The 20,049-nt window shown below is 29.1% G+C and overlaps 1 protein-coding gene across 1 annotated transcript in view; it reads left to right on the top strand.

The window, feature by feature from the left end:
- Positions 1-748: 748 nt before the first annotated feature.
- The window catches only part of LOC129617293 (SCY1-like protein 2), a 32,601-nt gene continuing 13,300 nt past the window's right edge, over positions 749-20,049 (top strand). Inside the window, exons 1-3 of the mRNA XM_055532617.1 lie at positions 749-989; positions 17,454-18,225; positions 19,286-19,411. Of these exons, the coding sequence (XP_055388592.1) occupies positions 17,950-18,225; positions 19,286-19,411 (402 nt within the window). The 5' untranslated portion in view covers positions 749-989; positions 17,454-17,949. The remainder of the gene's footprint in view (positions 990-17,453; positions 18,226-19,285; positions 19,412-20,049) is intronic.

Below are 20,049 nucleotides of genomic sequence, written 5' to 3'. Positions count from 1 at the left end.
GAGAAATGGAATACATACTGTAATGTAAACACATTCTACATGTAACACATATACATACTGTATGTACATATATACAAATGATAAATAACAGTGAAGGTTAAATTTTTAGTTTTTCGTGCTCGTACAAATCATAGATTATAGAGGAAAAATCACAATGATTGTGTCCTTCTAACTGCTGGTAAAATAAATGCTAGAATATGGTTCTAGTTTCGTTCTATGGAATCTACAGTCTGATTCGAAATGGTGCAGAAGAACTTGGAAATTAGATTTCAAGTTCTTGTGTACTGTTTTTAGAAATTAGAAATTGTTAAGATAAAGGTAAGATAAGACAAGTATATTGAGATAATTCAAGTACGTATTTATTTCCTAGTTTTATTAGAGCTTATTCTCTGTAAATGTAAATTGCACTCTAGTGAATGTAAATTACGTTTACAGTCTACAAACTTATGTATGTGTAATGAAAAATTATAAACACATACAATTTATGTATGTGTTTATTTTTGTTTTAAAAAAATATAAATTTTTAATCAATAAGCTTTTCATATTAATTTGTAAGTAAATGTTTGTGGAGCATCGGGTTTAAGTTAAAATACATACATCAAAAGTTCCCCTTACTAAATTGGAGAATATTTTAAATTCTTTTACAAACAAAAACTACACGCTGACGCAAAAACGAGTATTTTCGTACTAACCAATACCATAAATATTTTTAACAAATCTTGTTATCAGTAATCTCCTCATTCGTTAAGTTGCAAAACATTCTATAGAAAAAGTTTCATTAATTCGTGTTCTATTCTGTAAAACGTCAGCGAAATAATATGTAAAATAATGTTATAAATAAGTTATGATTAAAATAAAGAAAATAAATTATAAAATTTACTATATGAGATTAAAAAAAATAGAAGTGATAGAAAAGTTTAAACTTGATAAAAAATTTAAATATGTATAATGTGAATAAAATTAGGAATAAGGATACATTAGCAGTCCTGGTAAGCTTGCAAAAATGTTAATAACAATTTAAATTAAAATTTTGTGTTTTATATTTCTCTATGTAAAAACACAAAAAAACAAATTGAAATATCAATAAAACCTGCATTGAAATGTAATATTTAAAACAAGAAAAAAATTTTATATTTGCTTTAAAAAAATGCAGCATGAAAAAAGAGAAATAAAATATTCAATTAAATGCTTCAGAAATTCATTGACATGTTTACTGTTTATTAAAATAACATATGTACATATACATATTTGTATATATATATTTACATTTTTCTTTGACTTAAGAAAAAAGAAGAAAAAGCAATAAAAAAGGCGGGCTAGGATTTATAGTAAAAGGCAAAAGATATGCAATTTAAATTGTGCTTACAGAAATTTAAGCATTCAAATGTAAAACAATGCCAAAGTGAAGCAAATTATTTTTGGTTTTTGTGATTTTATGCACTTGTTTATAGTATTAACAGCTTAGGCATACATATATATATATATATATGTATATTTCTTGAATTATATGTACATATGTGTTTTTTATATATGCAATTTTATTTATAAATATTTTTTGTGCGAATGTGTGTAAATAGTAAGATGTCTCACATTTACATAAGGATATTTTTTTAATATTGCTTGCATTATGCATATACATACATGTATTATGAACGTTTGCAAAAAAAAATTAGAATATTATAGCTTTATCACTAAATGAGCTTAATTATAGCAGAGAACACCTGTTGTTATTTTGGAAAAGAGCTTATTTAGCTTTCAGCGAAAAGAGTCTCATATTTGATTATATTTTTATATAATTAAATTTTTAATACATATTGTAATATATTTTGCAATGAAAAGAAGAATTAGAATCCATACATATATTCATATAATATTATTACAAATTTATAAATAAGTTCGTAAATACGAAAAATAAGTTCCCTCATAAAATCATTTCAAAAGCTCGGACAAAACAATATAAAGAAATTGAGAACTATAGCTTTTATGTTAGCCTTCATTTCCGTAATAATTTAATGCAGGTGGTTTATAATGGGGCTGGTTAAAACGAAAGCTGAAACAAAAGATTCGGCTTTGAATTAGTATTCTTGGTTGATTGTAATGCTAACAATCGTTTTAGTTAAATTGGTACAAAATTGTAATTTTAAATAGATCAGTTAAAATGTAGTATTTAATTAAATTCTATTCTACAATAATTCTATTAAGAATTAGGTAAGGTTAAGTTGTAGAATTCTGGCATTTTCATTCGTCAGTACGGTTGTTGTGATGTCTGAAAGAGCTTGTCAAAGGTTTTTAATAGAAATGATGTCAGCGATGCTTTAGAGGGTTGACTAAAATTCTTCATTTTCCTTGCGAAAAACTGGGAAATTGCTAAAGTGAATATATAAGTATATTGCCATCTAAATTGTGACTCGTACTTAATTGGAACTGTTTGAAGTTTAAGACTAAATAAAACAAGCTATATAATTTAATCCTTTTTTGAAATCAAATAAAAAGAAAATGAATAAAATCAGCAGAGAAATATACTCGTAATTCATGCATAAATCATATTAACGCATATAGAACGTGCAACTAATACCACAGACATCTTATAATACACAATTTACTAGTACATTCATACGGTGTATTGAAAATTGATCATCGTACTTTTTGTTAAGAAATATATTTTTTATTAGGTATTTTCGAATAAATTAGAAATGTTCATGGTGATTTGGGATATTTGAAAAATAAAAAACGATTAAATACAAAAAATATTCAGAAATTATTTTATTTCGTTTAAATATTAACAAAATTAAATTTCTTGTTCTTACAATCTAGTTACCTTAAAATATTTTTGAGGTAAAACCGAAATAGTAAATACATAAAAATATTGTTTTTAAAAAAACTACATATGTACATAACATATTTACATAAAAAAATAAAAGTTGTGAAGCATTTTTCTTAAAACTAGTTGTATTTGATGAGAGAAGCAATTAATTTTATGACATAAATGAACCTACATATGTATTCAACTACAATAAATGTGCCTATGTATTCAACTTAATTACTTATTTAAATTGATTTAATTACTTACTTAAATTAATTTAAATTAATTTAAAGCTCTTGCAAATTGAAAATACCTCGTTGGTGTCGAATCGCTTTATCCTAATGCTTATATCCATTTGCCCCTGATGACTTCGTTCTTTGGCAAAGTAAATATAGGTATACGAGTAGCATTTATGTTCTCCTTTTCTCGTAGACTATTGCTTCTGCATCCTTCGACGCAACACTTTCGCGGCATTTTTATAATGTAATTCTACAACATGAGGGTAATCAGATACACTATTATATTTTATTTAAATATGATTACAATAAAAACTTTAAAAAGTACACCAAATCTTACAAGTTTGCTAAGTGATTTGCTACGTGAGTTTTTTTTATGTGTCGTTTTACTCATAAACTTAAGTAACCAAGAAAGTTTTGCGTTAATTACATACATTTGTACTATGTTGTAATAGAAAAAATAATATTTATGTACATGTAAATGAGTACATATGCATATGATAATTAAGGTTCAATTCGTTTACAGCCGAAGTGATCGAAAAATCCAACATAACGTAAACATAAAGTAAATAAAACAAAATATATGGGACAAGTTTATATTTTGGCGTATATGAAAAGAAATTTTCCCCTTTTTGTGTGAAGTTTAATAATTAACCAGGGGCCGAAATTTGCTTTGTTATCATATCTATGGAACTAATTGATGGAATTTCTTGAAATTAAAAATTTGAGTTCTGTTTGCAAACTGAAAAACTAACTGATGACCTTTTAAAGGAATTTGGTTAGCATAATGTAAGCTAAAGCGTAAGAGCTTTTACATTTTTCTAGGTATGTTAACTAAAAGCGTACTAGCCTCCCTAAAATTTGTGAGGAGTATTTAAAAGACATTTTCGTAGTCTTATGCAAAAATTTAGCTCAACTAGACAATTTCTTGCGATCATGTGTTACCGTATCAGATTTTTTTTATGTAAATCAACATAATGCTTGCAAAAATATTATAAAATATTATATTAGTTAATAATAGCTTCATTTCAATACGAATTTATTCTTGCAGAGCACTGTTATATTCATACTAAACATGCGATTCATGCATATTATACGGGTGATAGAGCAAACTAACAATGCATAGAGAGCTAAACTTTATATTTTTGTTTTTAAGCTTAAGTTCATGTTCATTTCAAATCATTGATATTGATTGACTATAATGAGCACTGCGGGTACATGTTTTTATATTTTACGAGCCAACGGCTAGCCTTATCTAAGTTTTAATTTTCCTTCCTTTATTAAATGAATTACTAATGTACATGCATTCATATTTTAACACGTTGAGTTTCAATATATTACCAGTGAGCAAATCTACAGTGCCAAAAATGGTGAACATAAGAAAACCTATATGCGTTGAATCGATGCTCAACATACGAATTACTAATGCAACTATAAGTAACGCAGAGATAAATTTGATTTCTCCGGAAAAAAAGGCTAAAATTTTGTATTTGTACTTATATGTACATATACTTAACTCCTCTAAATAGTAGTATTACACCTGCGATAAGGCGCTCATAGGTGCGTACGAATTGTACGAAGCCTTTTGGATTTGCTCATGAATTACACGATGGAACACAAAGTAACTATTTTTAGCACTTTTCCAAAAAATTTTTGAAAAAAAGTGCTTATTAGTTTCACTCTATCCGTCCGTCCGTCCGTCCGTCCGTCCGTCTGTCCGTGTGTCTGTTTACAAAACTCCTACACCCTTGAAGATAGAAAGCTGAAATTTTGTACGTACATAGATTTTTACTAGAAACTTATTTTCGTGGAACAAAATTTTTACCTATCTCCCCCCCTTTAGAAGTTATACCCCCCCAAAACCCTAAAAATGCCATTCTTTAACTATTTAGTGCAATGAAACCATAAGGATTTTTCAAATTTTGCAAACGCAGAAAGGCAGTGGCTTACTTCCCCTAGCGGGGTATACTAAAGGTTAACTTTAGAAAAACAAAATGGCCGCTCAAATTTACCGTTATCTAAAGTCCGTTTTTTCCAAATTTTTGATGTCATTTATTTTCTAGACCCCAGCCTGTAGAAGCTTGAAATTTTATGGGCTTTTAGACATTAACAAATAGTTCATTTCGTTAGAAGAAAATTTTTTTCCATCTCCTTCCCCTCTCAAGTTATGGCCTCTTGAAATTTGTAAAATTTGAATTTTTGACACCTTATATTTCCGAAACCGCAAACTTTTTCAAATTTCTATAAACATAAAAAGCTAACGGTAAATTCCATGAAATTAAAAAATATAATTATTTTTCTTAACTCACATAATTAAACCTTAAAATCGAGCATTATGTTAACCCCTTTTTATATTAATTTTTGCTTTATTTCAAACACTGCATATATGCGTCATCCTAAATATATGCAATTCTAGAAATAGTTTTGTATATGAATGAAAATAATTTTAATAGTTTGATAGGTATACATAGACTGTATTTAAAAGCAGAATTTTCACTTGCTGAAGGGAAAAGTGCTACAATACAAACCATTGGTTTGACCCAACTTTATTTACATTTTTTATAGTCATGAAGTTCAACGTGTTAATTTTGTTTTACTGTTTTGTTTAACGGTTTGGGTCTGTCGACCTGTGTGTGAACGCGTGTATATTAATTTCGGCTAAACCGATTTTAATGAAATTTTATATGTAAGTTTGTTTTGACTATTTTACATTTTTTGCCATATCTACGAAACTGATGGAAATTCTTAAAATTTGATATTTGAGTTCTGGTTGTTACCAAAACTAACTGACTTTTCAAAGAATTCGGGTGGCACAAAGCGAAATTCTTCTAAGAACCAAATTTACACTTTTCTAGATTTGTATCTTCAAATTTTATTTTTTTACCAAAATAACAGTTCTTAAAATGTCAACTGCTTTTCAAAAGTAACTATTGTGATCAAAAATTAGTAATAGTTGATAATTACAGCACTTAACATCAAAAAAAATTAATTACAATTAAAATTAGTGATTTTTTACATATTACTACGGCCCTTAAAATCTTAACATAGAAATGGTTTTTATGCTATATCTCCTCAGCGAGCGAAAATTCTGTAATAAAAAATTAAAAGTTTCTGAAACTTTCAAACAAAATTGTGGGGTTGAATTAAAAAAAATACAAAATGGAAGAAATTTGTATTTTTCCATAGTTCCAATGCTTGGTATTCCGGAAATACATAAAATGCAAGTAATATGGTGCTTTCAAGTCCTTTTAGAAATTGTTCATTTGAAGACTCTATCTTTTTCGGATGACAAGTTATAAAAAAAGGCTTGTACAAATACAAATTTCGTGAAAGTTCGTTAAAATCCCAGTATCTCGAAAAGCATTGAGTTTTAACAAGTTCCAAAAAAAAATTTTACCCATTTTTGATGCCCTAAAAAATGATATATTACATTACACTGTTTACTGACTCACCCTGTATATATTTTATATTGTGAATGCGTACTTAAATCAGTAGATTGAGAAATGAATAAAACTTCATCAATGTTTCAATTTTAAAAATACATTTTTGAGAAAATACATTTTTACCGACCGTATTGTGTAAACAATAGGTAGGTTATATGATGGCAACAAATTTTGCATATCGAATTTTCGGTGGGAATGCACTTCTCCATAGTAGAGAAGTGTAAATAAACTATTTTTAGTAACCTGTGATTGTGAAGATAAAATGAAATGGAATAAATAAAAAAATAAAAAAAAAAAAAAAAGTAACCTGTCGGTCTGTCAGTCTGTCGGTCTGTCAGTCTGTCGGTCTGTCGGAGAACTGCACTTTTTAGCGGGCCTGTTTAACATTTTTGAGCAGTTTGAAGAAGATATTCAACCAATTTACTTGAAATTTCATGTATAAATTCAGTTCGACCGTCCGCGAAACCTCCCAACTTTTGTCAGCAACTGGAAGTTTACTACGGGCCAAATATACATTTTTGCGTATATAAAAAGAAATAATCGATCAATTTATTGAAATTTAATATTTAAATTTATCGTATTGAAACAAAGAACACATAAAGTTTTTGGAAAGATCAGGGCTCGAAAACTGATCTGCGGGCCGATTTTACATTTTTCACCATATCTAGAGAACGAATTGATGGAATTTGTTGAAATTTGATATTTGGGTTCTGGTTGTTACCGAAACTAACTGGCGAGCAGTTCAGGCAATTCGAATAGCACAAAGCTAAATTCTACAAAGGGAAAATTTTACATTTTTCTAGGTATGTTAACTATAAGCTTATTAATGTCCTAAAAATTGGAAAAAAGTATTTAACAGTCATTTTTATAATAGACCGTGGCACTTTCACTTAACTAGACAATACACATTACGGTCGGTTATGTGCTGACCACATCAGATTTTTTTTAATTATTTTCCAATAAAACAAACATATATCGTGCACATCTAGAAAAATTATCCCCATTTGATAGGAATGTTTTGTTTAGTTAATAAATTTTTGTATTTGCTTTAATAGAAAAATGTGTATGGTAAAATTAAATTATATTTATTTGAAAATGAAGTAATTGTACATTGCTTATGAGACAAATGTACCTTGACTCCTTCAAGTTAACTTAAGTTAGCCTTAAAAGTATTTATTAGTCTGAAAGATATAGGGTATTAAGAATTGCGCAAGACTTTATCTTTGATTGTTCTTTTAGTTCGTTTAGAGTACCAATTTTCGAAACAAAATGATTCCTTGTTCCACCAAAGAATAGAAATTGTCAAAAGATCAGATTGCTTATATATATAATATTTATTTTCTGGCTTTAGCTGGTGCTGCACAAGACTATGAAAAAGTTTTTGAACATTTCTTAGTAATTTTTAGGACACTACTAAACTTTTAGTTAGCATACTTATAGAAAAACGGGCTTAAAGCTGCACTGTATGTTTTCAAAATTTTCTCAAAAGTTTTTCAGTTACTCCCAGTATCAAACAGTACTTAACTATCAAATTTCAAGAAAATCCTTGAAAAGTTAAATCTCTTGCCGTATTACCAAATGCAGCCAATAAATAAGCAATAAAGTTAATCCGAATATAAAAGAAACTTGAATAGAATTTGAGATGCCTCATTGAATACACATACCATGGGGAATGCGTGTGAAAATGAATTTCCGCAAAATATGGTAAAAAAATATAGCTGATTAACCCCATTGTTTTCTAAAACAACATATTCCGATTTAAAAAATTTAAGTCTGGATCTTGTATACATGCGTGACTTTAGTTGTAAATAATGGAACAAAATTATTAAACAAACTTTCGCATTATAATGTATTTTTGGATAAATTTACGAAAAATTTAAACAGATAAATTATGAAAATTTTTTACGTAATATACAAAATCAAGTAATATATTGATTTTAAGCAATTTTCTAACTTTTTCAGAAACTGTTTGTTTCAAGTGCCTACCTTTTTCAAAACGGAAGTTGTAAGCAAAAAAGCTTAAGCATGTTAACAACGTTAACGCAAATTTTTCGCAACATAAGCACATGTGACAAATTATTTTAATACGTTCCCACGAAAATTCATAAACACTCACATTTCACAATTATTCCCATCAAAATTATTGAAACAAAAATATCGTATTGCACTTTGCGTAGAATTAAATTCACAAAATAATTGTAAAATTTTCTCACACAAATTTGCCTAATCGGCATTTTATATTATTATAAATATCGTTAGCTTTTAAGTTTAGTTGATTAGTATTTTCAATATAAGTAATAAACACGCATCGGTACTGCACCGTGCAAAAAATTAAAATTGGTTTTTTTTTTTTTTATAAACAACGAGATAAGAAATTTAACTGGCGCCCAAGCAGGGACGGCCAAAGTTATAAAAAGTGCAAAAATTTAAAAACAAAAAAAGCAAAATCAAAGTTATAAATTTAAAATAGTGAACACAAAAAGACACATAAACAAAATTTATATAAATTATAATAAAATTAATTAACTAAAAGCTGTAATAATATTTACAAAAAACCGACAGAATAAAACTTAAATTGCTATTAAAAAAATAGTAAAAAAACTAATAAAAATATCAGTGCTCAAAATAAAAATATAATAAAAAGAAGTAAAAACGTTTCAATCTGTATAAACCGATTGAATTATACCCTGCACCTTTCGTTGTTGTATAGCAATTACTCGAACCTTTAAAACCATTCTATAGAAACTTCACGGATATGTCTGACCTATAACTGGACACATAACTGCCAAGTTTCATTGATATGACTTTATTATTTTTCCAAATATTTATTATTAGCTTTTGAAGTTGTATGGCAGGTACCCGAACCTGTCATGCAATTTCATCAAAACTTCAGAAATATGTCCAATTATAGGACACACGACTTCCGGGTTTCATAAATCTGACTTTATTATTTTTCCAAATATTTAAAATAAGCTTTTGGAGTTGTATGGCAAGTACCCGAAGCTGTCAAGCAATTCCACCAAAACTTCAGAAATATATCTGACCTATAACTGGACACCCAACTGCCAAGTTTTATGAATCTGACTTTATTACTTTTCCAAATATTTAAAATTAGCCTTTGGAGTTGTATGGCAAGTACCAGAACCTGTCAAGCAATTCAACTAAAACTTCGCAAATATATCTGACCTATAATTGGACACACAACTGCCAAGTTTCATGAATCTGACTTTATTACTTTTCCAAATATTTAAAATTAGCCTTTGGAGTTGTATGGCAAGTACCCGAATCTGTCAAACAATTCCACCAAAACTTCAGAAATATATCTGGCCTATAACTGGACACCCAACTGCCAAGTTTTATGAATCTGACTTTATTACTTTTCCAAATATTTAAAATTAGCCTTTGGAGTTGTATGGTAAGTACCAGAACCTGTCAAGCAATTCAACTAAAACTTCGCAAATATATCTGACCTATAATTGTACACACAACTGCCAAGTTTCATGAATCTGACTTTATTATTTTTCCAAATATTTAAAATTAGCTTCTGGAGTTGTATGGCAGGTACCCGAACCGGTCAGGCGATTCCTCTAAAACTTCAGAAATATATCTGACCTATAACTGGACACCCAACTGCCAAGTTTTATTCATCTGACTTTATTACTTTTCCAAATATTTAAAATTAGCCTTTGGAGTTGTATGGCAAGTACCCGAACCTGTCAAGCAATTCAACTAAAACTTCGCAAATATATCTGACCTATAATTGGACACACAACTGCCAAGTTTCATGAATCTGACTTTATTATTTTTCCGAATATAAAAAAATTCCTTGTGGACTTGTGTAGCAGCCACCCGAACCGTTATTAGTTATTGAAATATTCAAAATAAAATCTTTGAGTTGTATGGCTGCTACCCGAACCCGTTGTCCGAATTAGTCCAAAAACAAAAGGGTTCGTCCTTGGCACAAAAGAAACAACTTGTGAAAGTTTGGTGTCGATTGCATTATTGGTTTTTGAGTTATCGTGCGATTAGACGGACGGACGGACGGACGAAGATGTCTAAATCGACGCACAATTTAACGCTGAGCAAGAATATATATAAATGTCCATACCGGAGACGACTCCTTCAAGTAAATACAAACTCCATACCAAAGTTATATACCCTCCACGAAGTGCAGGCTATAAAAACCTGTAACAAGTGCTCATACTGAGAAAAAGTAAGGTTAAAAGAGAATCTAAGCATTCCCTCCATGGCACTAATCACATAAGTTAGGACTAACAGCCTAAGTGAAGGGAAACTAGGTCCCGTAGTAAAGCTGTCAAAACGATAAAACGGAGTTTGAAAAGAGCAGCCAACCTTTCAGCTGCCTGAGAGAAATTGGTCATCCCAGAATGCTAATCCGCATCATCGTTATGTAAGTCAAAATTTTTACTACTTGACTTGGTGCTATAAATTGTTAATTACTACTTTCAAGTAAAATAATACTTTCAAATAAATTTTTTTTTTTTATTTTATGACACAAATTGAAATAAAAATATTTTTATAAAAAAATTCAAAGAGAATTAAACATAGCAAAAAAAAAAAATCTGATGTGGTCAGCACATAACCGACCGCATTGTGTATTGTCTAGTTTTATGTCTAGTGTATGTTACAGAATATTATAAAAATGTCTGTTAAATACTTCTTTCCAATTTTTAGGACATTAGTAAGCTTATAGTTAACATACTTAGAAAAATGTAAAATTTTCCCTTAGTAGAGTTTCGCTTTGTGCTACCCGAATTCCCTGAAATGCTCACCAGTTATTTTTGGTAACAACCAGAACTCAAATATCAAATTTCAAGAAATTCCATCAATTTGTTCTGTGGATATGGTGAAAAATGTAAAATCGGCCCGCAAATCAGTGCTCGAGCCCTGATCTTTCCAAAAAAGTTATATGTTCATTGCTTTTATATGAGGAATTCATATATTAAATTTCAATGAAATCGGTTGATTATTTCTCTTTATATACACAAAAATGTATATTTGGCCCGTAGTAAACGTCTAGTTGCCGATGCCTGATTTCTTCCAAAACATACGAATTTTTGCGGACGGTCGAGCTGAGCTTATATATAAAATTTCAAGTAGATCGGTTGAATATTTTCTTCAAAATGTTCAAAAATGTAAAACAGGCCCGCTAAAAAGTGCAGTTCCCGAGGCCTGATATATACCAAATTGATCAATCCGTGCCATTATGGAAACAAACTTACATATAAAATTTCATCAAAATCGGTTCAGCCGAACTTGAGATACACGCGTGCACACACAGACCGACAGACCGACAGGTTGCTAAAAATAGTTTATTTACACTTCCCTACTATGGAGAAGTACGTTCCCAATACGGTCGTTAAAAATTAGAAACCATAATTAAATAATAAATTTTAATAAAAAATAAATTTTAAATAATAAATTTTTTTTTAAAATGACAAACAAAGTTTGTCAATTTAAACATTTAAACATTTTCAATTTTAAAAAAATTGAAAATTAAAAAGACAGATTTAAAAGGGAAAATTAAAATTATGCAATAACAAGTAAAAACGTTTCAGTCGGTATAAACCGATTGAATTATACCCTGCACCTTTTGTTATTGTGTAGCAATTACACGAACCCGTGAAGTCATTCTATAGAAACTTCAAGGATATGTCTGACCTATAATTGGACATCCGACTGCCAATTTTCTTGAATCTGACTTTATAATTTTTTCAAATATTTAAAATTAGCTTTAGGAGTTGTATGGCAAGTACCTGAACCTGTCAAGCAATTCCATCAAAACTTTATATATCTGATCTACAATCGGACACACAACTGCCAAGTTTCATGAATCTGACTTTATTATTTTTCCAAATATTAAGAATAAGCTTTGAGGCTTGTATGGGATCTACTCGAACCTGTCAAGCAATTCCACCAAAACTTCAGAAATATATCTGACCTGTAACTCGGTATACAAGTGCCAAGTTTCATGAATCTGACTTTATTATTTTTCCAAATATTTAAAATAAGCTTTTGGAGTTGTATGGCAAGTACCCGAACCTGTCAAGCAATTCCACTAAAACTTCACAAATATATCTGATCTACAATCGGACACGCAACTGCCAAGTTTCATGAATCTGACTTTATTATTTTTCCAAATATTTAAAATAAGCTTCTGGAGTTGTATGGCAAGTACCCGAACCTGTCAAGCAATTCCTCTAAAACTTCAGAAATCTATTTGACCTATAATTGGACACATGACTGCCAAGTTTCATGAATCTGTCTTTATTATTTTGCCGAATATAAAAAATTTGCTGTTGGAGTTGTATGGCAGCCACCCGAACCGGTGCAGCTATCCCATTATAATTTTTAGAGCATGTGTAAAATATAATTGGACACATGTATACAAAATTTTATATTTATAGCTTTATTAGTTTTCGAAATATTCAAAATAAACTCTTTGAGTTGTATGGCAGCTACCCGAGCCCGTTGTCCGAATTAGTCAAATAACAATAGGGTTCGTCCTTGGCACAAAAGAAAAAACTTGTGAAAGTTTGGTGTCGATAGCATTATTCGTTTTTGAGTTATCGTGCGATCGGACGGACGGACGGATGGACGGACGGACGGACGGACGGACGGACATGTCTAAATCGACGCAGAATTTTACGCTGAGCAAGAAAATATATATATGTCCATACCGCAGATGACTCCTTCAAATAGTTACAAACTCCATACCAAAGTTAATATACCCTTCACGAAGTGCAGGGTATAAAAAGAAAGACAAAAGGAAAAATCAAATACTAAATTTTTAATAAAATTCTAAACAATATTATACATATTATACGTTTCCTATTACATTTAACATAAATATAATTTTATATGAAACTTTGAAAAATATAACCCTGTGAAACAATAAATATTGCTTCCTTAAAAAGTAACAAGTTAAATATTAGCAACAAAAGTATTTATAAAATAAATATTACAAATATAGATATTTTTAAGAGTGTTTTTAATATCGTGGCAATAATTTCTTTTAAATTGATATGGAAGGAAAAGATATTCTTCAACCTGCTCGTTTGAGCGTAAATAGTGCCAAGGGAGCTACTCCTAAAGCTCCCAGTAATAGCCAACAAATGAGTATGGACGAACTTAGCGAAATTAACGGACAAGTCGAGCGTTGTCATTCTACGCTCTCCGAGATAATGAAATACCTCAAGGCAGAAAACATGACTCGTAATTTCCAAGAATTGCTAGAGCGTTCGGTTAACAATTATAATCATACGTCTCACTCGACCATAAGAAAGAAACCTGCTGATTTATTTTATGGTAGGAGTACTAATATTACACCAGCCGAGTTCGAAAGAACGAGGTTCACCAACATAGAAAAACTGAAAGAAAAACAGGCAAGGGACATAAGATACCATAATAAACGGCGACAGCCTATGAAAAACTTACGCACCAGTACAGGTTATATTTGTAAAAATTAATAAACGTATCGAATCAAAATTAACACCAAGATTCTCTCGGGAAATAGTATTAGAAGACAAACATACCACTGTAATTACTGAAACAGGGAAGACTATACACAGGAGTAACATAAGGAATTAAATTTTCGTTCCAGATGCCACTTCTGGGTAACGAAATAGGAGATCCAAATATTAGACTTTACAAACTCATACTTCATTCCCATGCGGACTGGTTTCGCGAAAATACAAAGTGGCAATTTCAAATTCATACACTCAATAGACATAAACAAATACGAGGATTACATAGCCCAGATAGTTTCAGTGATAAAATCCGACAAAAACCACTCAATTTCACCATACTTATTTCACGAATTGCATGAAATTCGTAACTTAATTCAAAACTTAAAACCGGCTCGACCCAAAAGGTCAATAAATTTCTTGAGAACCGCGTGGAAATTGATTGCCGGTAGTCCAGACCACGAAGACTTCATGACAATCAGACAACAGATGACAAACGCCTTAGAAAATAATAACAGACAAGTTATAATAAATTCTATATATAATGAGAGGACAAATTACATAAAAAAGATAAATAACGAAATAAAGACACTTCTAAAAACTTCTAGCAACGTGGGCCTCGAACTTCTAATGAGTTTTTAATACAAAATCAAACTCATTAAAGAGGAATTAAGAAATATATTGGGCTAAGGTTGGCGTCATAAATTCAATGATACTATCTACCGAAGAAGTCGATGCTGCAACCAGCATTTTATTGAAAGAGCAATTTAATTTCACATCAATTGAAGAGGACATGAATTTTGCTGAGGTACATGCATATGTAAGAATGTACATATGCATGTTTCTTACAAGAATGTACATTATACAGCTAATTTTTTGAATCATATCCAATTCCACTTTTATTTTATATGTCATTAATTTACCAATCACTCATATTGTCCCATATGAAAAGATACTTTTGAAATCAGTAAAGATTAACAATGTAATCCTGGACTTACCATACAAAAATATTTTCAAATTTAACGCAGCAATATTTGGACAAAAGAGCAAATGTAAAACATCTAATTTCTTAGAAATATGTAAAATTAATAATGTTATAGATTTGTCTAACTCAAATTGTGTCAAAAACTTGCTAACAAATGTAAAAGCAAAATGCAATACCAAATTTATCGAACAAATTCCTTTAGTAGAAGAAATATCAGACGGAATAATTGTACTTAATAATTTTAGCAATTCCATTAAAATAAATTCAAACTTTCATCAATTAAGCGAAACATTTTTAATAAAGTTTCATAATGTAACTTTAAATATTGCAAACAAAACATTTGTTTCAAAAGAAATTTCAAAATCCCACATTTTACCACCAATATACTTTAAAAAGAATTTAAAAATATAATTTCAACAAAAGATATGAACGAAATCTTTATAAATAATCCATTGTAAGTAATTTCATTAGATTCAGTTGCATCACAGCTATAGTCGCATTCATAATAATCGCATTAAAAATGTTCACGACTAGAAGCACAAAAATTGTCATACAAGAAAAGAAAGAAATTTCTTCTTGTGAGACATCTAAACCACAAACGGACATGCCTACAAAATTGGCAATCCATAAAAAACGATTTAGCAATATTCCATATTTTTGGGCAACAAAAGCCCATGTGACAAATTATTTTAATACGTTCCCACGAAAATTCATGAACACTCACATTTCACAATTATTCCCATTGAAATTATTGAAAACAAAAATATCGCACCTCGCGTAGTATTAAATTCACAAAATAATTGTAAAATTTTCTCACACAAATTTGCCTAATCGGCATTTTATATTATTATAAATATCGTTAGCTTTTAAGTTTAGTTGATTAGTATTTTCAATATAATTAATAAACATGCATCGGTACTACACCGTGCAAAAAATTAAAATTGTTGTTTTTTTTTATAAACAACGAGAAAAGAAATTTAACTAGCATTAAGAAATTTCGTAAAAATTTGTTAAATTCCCTTTATCACGGAGACCGTTGAGATTTGAGAACTAGTTCCAGACAAATATTTTACGCATTTTTGATGCTATAAATCCTAGATGGCAAATCATTGGCATGTGTGCCAGACTTGGCACGTTTCGATTTTCTGTGGCACGTTTCGATTTTCTGTGGCAATTGAACATTTTCATATTTTTATTTTATTTATTCAAAATTTTTAAACAAAAAAAATTTGAAAATTTAGAAAGAATTATTTTAATTTGTTTACCACTTGTTTGAATAAAAGACTAAATTTTTTACAATAATAAGTGTTGGTGTAGTAATACCAATTATGTTTTTTCTTTTTATATACCTTGCGCCTTCGTGAAGGGTGTATTCATTTTGTCATTTGTAATAGTTTTTGTAATCACTCCTTCAGACTCCTTCATTCTTTGGTATGAACATGTTATATATTCTTGCTCAGCATAAAATTCTGCGCTGATTTAGACATGTCCGTCCGACCGTTCGATCGATAACTCAAAAACGAATAATACAATCGACACCAAACTTTCACGAGTTGTTGCTTTTGTACCAACGACGGCTGCTATTGTAATTGGCCCAATTTGGACAGCGGGTTCGGGTAGCCATCAGCAACTCAAATGGGTTTTTTAAAATATTCCAAAAACTAATGGAAATATTAATATCAAATTTAGTAAAGGTGTGTCGAATTACGTTCTGCATATATTCTGAAAATTTTAATGGAATGAAGCTGCCATAAAACTCCGAAAGTTAACTTTAAATATTTAAAATTCATGAAACTCAGCAATCGTGTGTCCATTTTCAGATCAAATATAACCCTGAACTTTTAGTGGAATGACTTGACAGGTTCAGGTAGCTCCCATATAACTCCATAAGAAATCTGTAAATATTTGGAAAAATATTAAAGCTAGATTCATGAAACGTGTACACTTACAGGTCAGACATAATATCCGGTAAGATTCTAATCAGTGGTTTAACAGTTTATTTTAAGTATTTCAAGAACAAATTTTTAAACTCAGATTGTCAAAGTGCAGGGTATTATTCTGTCGATTTTACTTGTTCATTACTTACATATGTACATTTTGCAAAGTTAAACTGATGTAATTTTTTTTGTTATTGACAAAAAAAATTATTTGATATATGTAAGAATGTACACTATACAGCTAATTTTTTGAAATTGTTATACAAAGCTATTTTTCACTTTAATTCTCTCATAAAAACTTCTCCCAAGTCTTGCCACCCAGGCTCTAAACAATTAATTATAATATTGTTATAACTCTTTATTGAATTGCTCTGTATTAACACTATATAAATAACGCTTATACACCTTAGAAATAATTTAAAACGAAAGTACCAAACATTTCAATATTAAATCAATTCCTTTAAAAATTATTAATACATTATTGATATAAATTAGGCTTATGACGATTAACATATTATGAATTATAAAATTATAATTAATAATTAAAATCATTCTTTTGCAGTTGTGCAGTGCGTTACTTTGAAATAACTGTCTTATGCCTATATCATAGAACCTGCAATATGTCAATTTTTTACAAATGAATATGAATCACATTAAATAAGTAAAAAAATTAAAACTACAATAATTGAATTACAATTGATTTTACTGTTTATTGTATTATTTATGAACAACTAGAAAATTAAATTAACATTCGAAAATTTCATAAAGTTGTAATACTCGTATATTGTATTAAGTGATTTTAAGTATAGTTTTAAAAATAAAAAAGTAAATCTTAGATTTTATATGAAGTATACATTCATATATACATATATATATATGCATCTCTCTTTCGAATGTGCTGATCGATTACAATATGTTTTTAATACAACATTGAATGGGGAATAGCTTGTGTATATATATATCATACATCAAATTTTAATACTGCAAAAATTAAAAAAAAAAGCAATAGTAGCAAATATACGAAGAAAAATATTTTTTTTTTCAAAAAGCCAATATTAATGCACGTCAGGTTAAGTGAAAGTGGAAAAACAGAAAATTTTGAACGAATTGGAGAGAAGTCGCGTATTAGCGTTACGGCAGTTTTTTCAAAACTAATCAATGGCATACCGGTAACAACTATGTTTTCCAGATTTAAAAGCAGTCCTACTGTTCCACATAATTCAATTGAAAGTAATCCAATAACTTTGCATTTTGAAATTGGTAAACAAAGTGCTTGTGCCGGGCCGGAATGCATTTGGAAAATTCATGATGCCTATAGAAAAAGTGATGGCAAGGTCAGTTAAATTACAATGGAAGTGAAATTATATTGAACATAATATAACAGAAATTCAAAGTTTTACAATTTTTATTGTTAGCCAACTCATACAATCGATAATATGCTTCGAATTTATTATAAAATGACTATATATAGTTCAACTATGTATAAAATATAGTACACTATTGCCATTTATGCATTATTGCACTATTGCTATAATTTTGTTTATATTTTTAATTTTTCTGAAATTGATTGAAAAGATATTCTATGAAATCCAAGTTGAAAGTAAAGCTGACAATGTTATTCAAGTTTGCACAGTCAAAATTATTTAGCAATTTCACGTGATCAATTGCTTATCTTATTCTATGACAGCAGAAAACGGGCGGCTGTGGTGTAAAATATTTTTGTTTATTTGCGTATGATAATTTTTGTTATATGCGTTTAACAGCGTTAATAATAAATAAAATAACATATGATTGATGACTAATGTTTGGTATTAAACTAGAAAAAACTTTAAAAAGAGAAAGCAGTGATTTCACTCCTCTTAAAGAAAAAAATTCTTATTTAAAAAAAAAAATTCTTATTTAAAAAAAAAAATCTTTTTGAAACTTTATAAAATATGTAATAAACGTCAAATTTTTCAAAATATCTACATATACCTATATATTCTTCTTTATGAACGTACTGTTTATGTTTGATAGGTATTTTGACATGCTTCAAAAAACTCTAAACATTAAAGAAATGCTGATGTTATAATTTTTTCTCAAAAAGTGTTACACGATACCCTTTCCGCACTAAAACTTTATAAAGATTTTTGAAGTTTTACCAAACACTTTACGATTATGATATGATATACATATATATTTAAATCATCCGGTTTATATTTTCTTTATTAAAAGTTTTAAAACGTATTTTCCTTTCAATCCCATGATTTGTTGTAATATTTTCACTATAAGAGCATTTTGATTAAAGAATTCTCTATCAGATATATTAAAACTTTGATTTTCTAATATTATGTTGTATGGTCAATGATAATACTTCCTTCTGTCAGTTAAAAAAAATTAGTTGTTTTATTTCAGGAGTGTTCGGTGTTTCTTTTTGAGAAGAAAAATGCTGAAAAACTGCATAAACCGAAGCGGAAAGGATCAGTTATAGAGCTATTGAAAACATCCATTAAACAACTAGAAAGGTTTAAGCATCCGAAAGTAAGACTTTTTAGACTTTAAAGTTTTTCCTTTTTGTTTTGCAATTTTCTTATTTCTGTTTTTTTTGCTATTTTTTAAAATAAGTATATGTATCTATATTTGTGTTATAAATATTTGTTTAAGCATTATTTATATTATTTTGAGAACACGTATGTTGTAAGTATCTGCTCATGATAGGAAATTTTATTTAAAAAAAAATCTACTAAGTTCAAAGCACATTTTATGTCTACTATGAAACTGAAAGCTCTCTAACTAACTAATAAATTCCACAGTTCTAAATTATAAATTTTCTCAAAAAATATCTCAAAATCACAAATTTTCTTTTGTACAAATACGTATTATCAAGAACTTAAATATAATTGAATTGTAAACATTTTCTTTGATTTATTTTGCCGCTTAACATGTGCGACAACATTTTATTTTCAACAACTCGCTAATATATGATCTACGGTAAATATTTTTGATAATACTCAAATTACAATTACTGTAAGTTTCGAAAACTTTATGTTGTTCAGCATAGAAAGAAATATTTTTATTCTTATGTTACGGATCAAGCATAACTATTATACAAATTTATAATAATGGACAGCCAGACTACCATCAGAACGCTAAATCTATTTTCAGTTTCCTCCAGGGCA

Source organism: Condylostylus longicornis, unplaced genomic scaffold (assembly GCF_029603195.1).
Source record: "Condylostylus longicornis isolate FDR11 unplaced genomic scaffold, ASM2960319v2 ptg000485l, whole genome shotgun sequence".
NCBI classification, from domain to species: domain Eukaryota; kingdom Metazoa; phylum Arthropoda; class Insecta; order Diptera; family Dolichopodidae; genus Condylostylus; species Condylostylus longicornis.
This window is presented reverse-complemented; position numbering and strand designations above follow the sequence as displayed.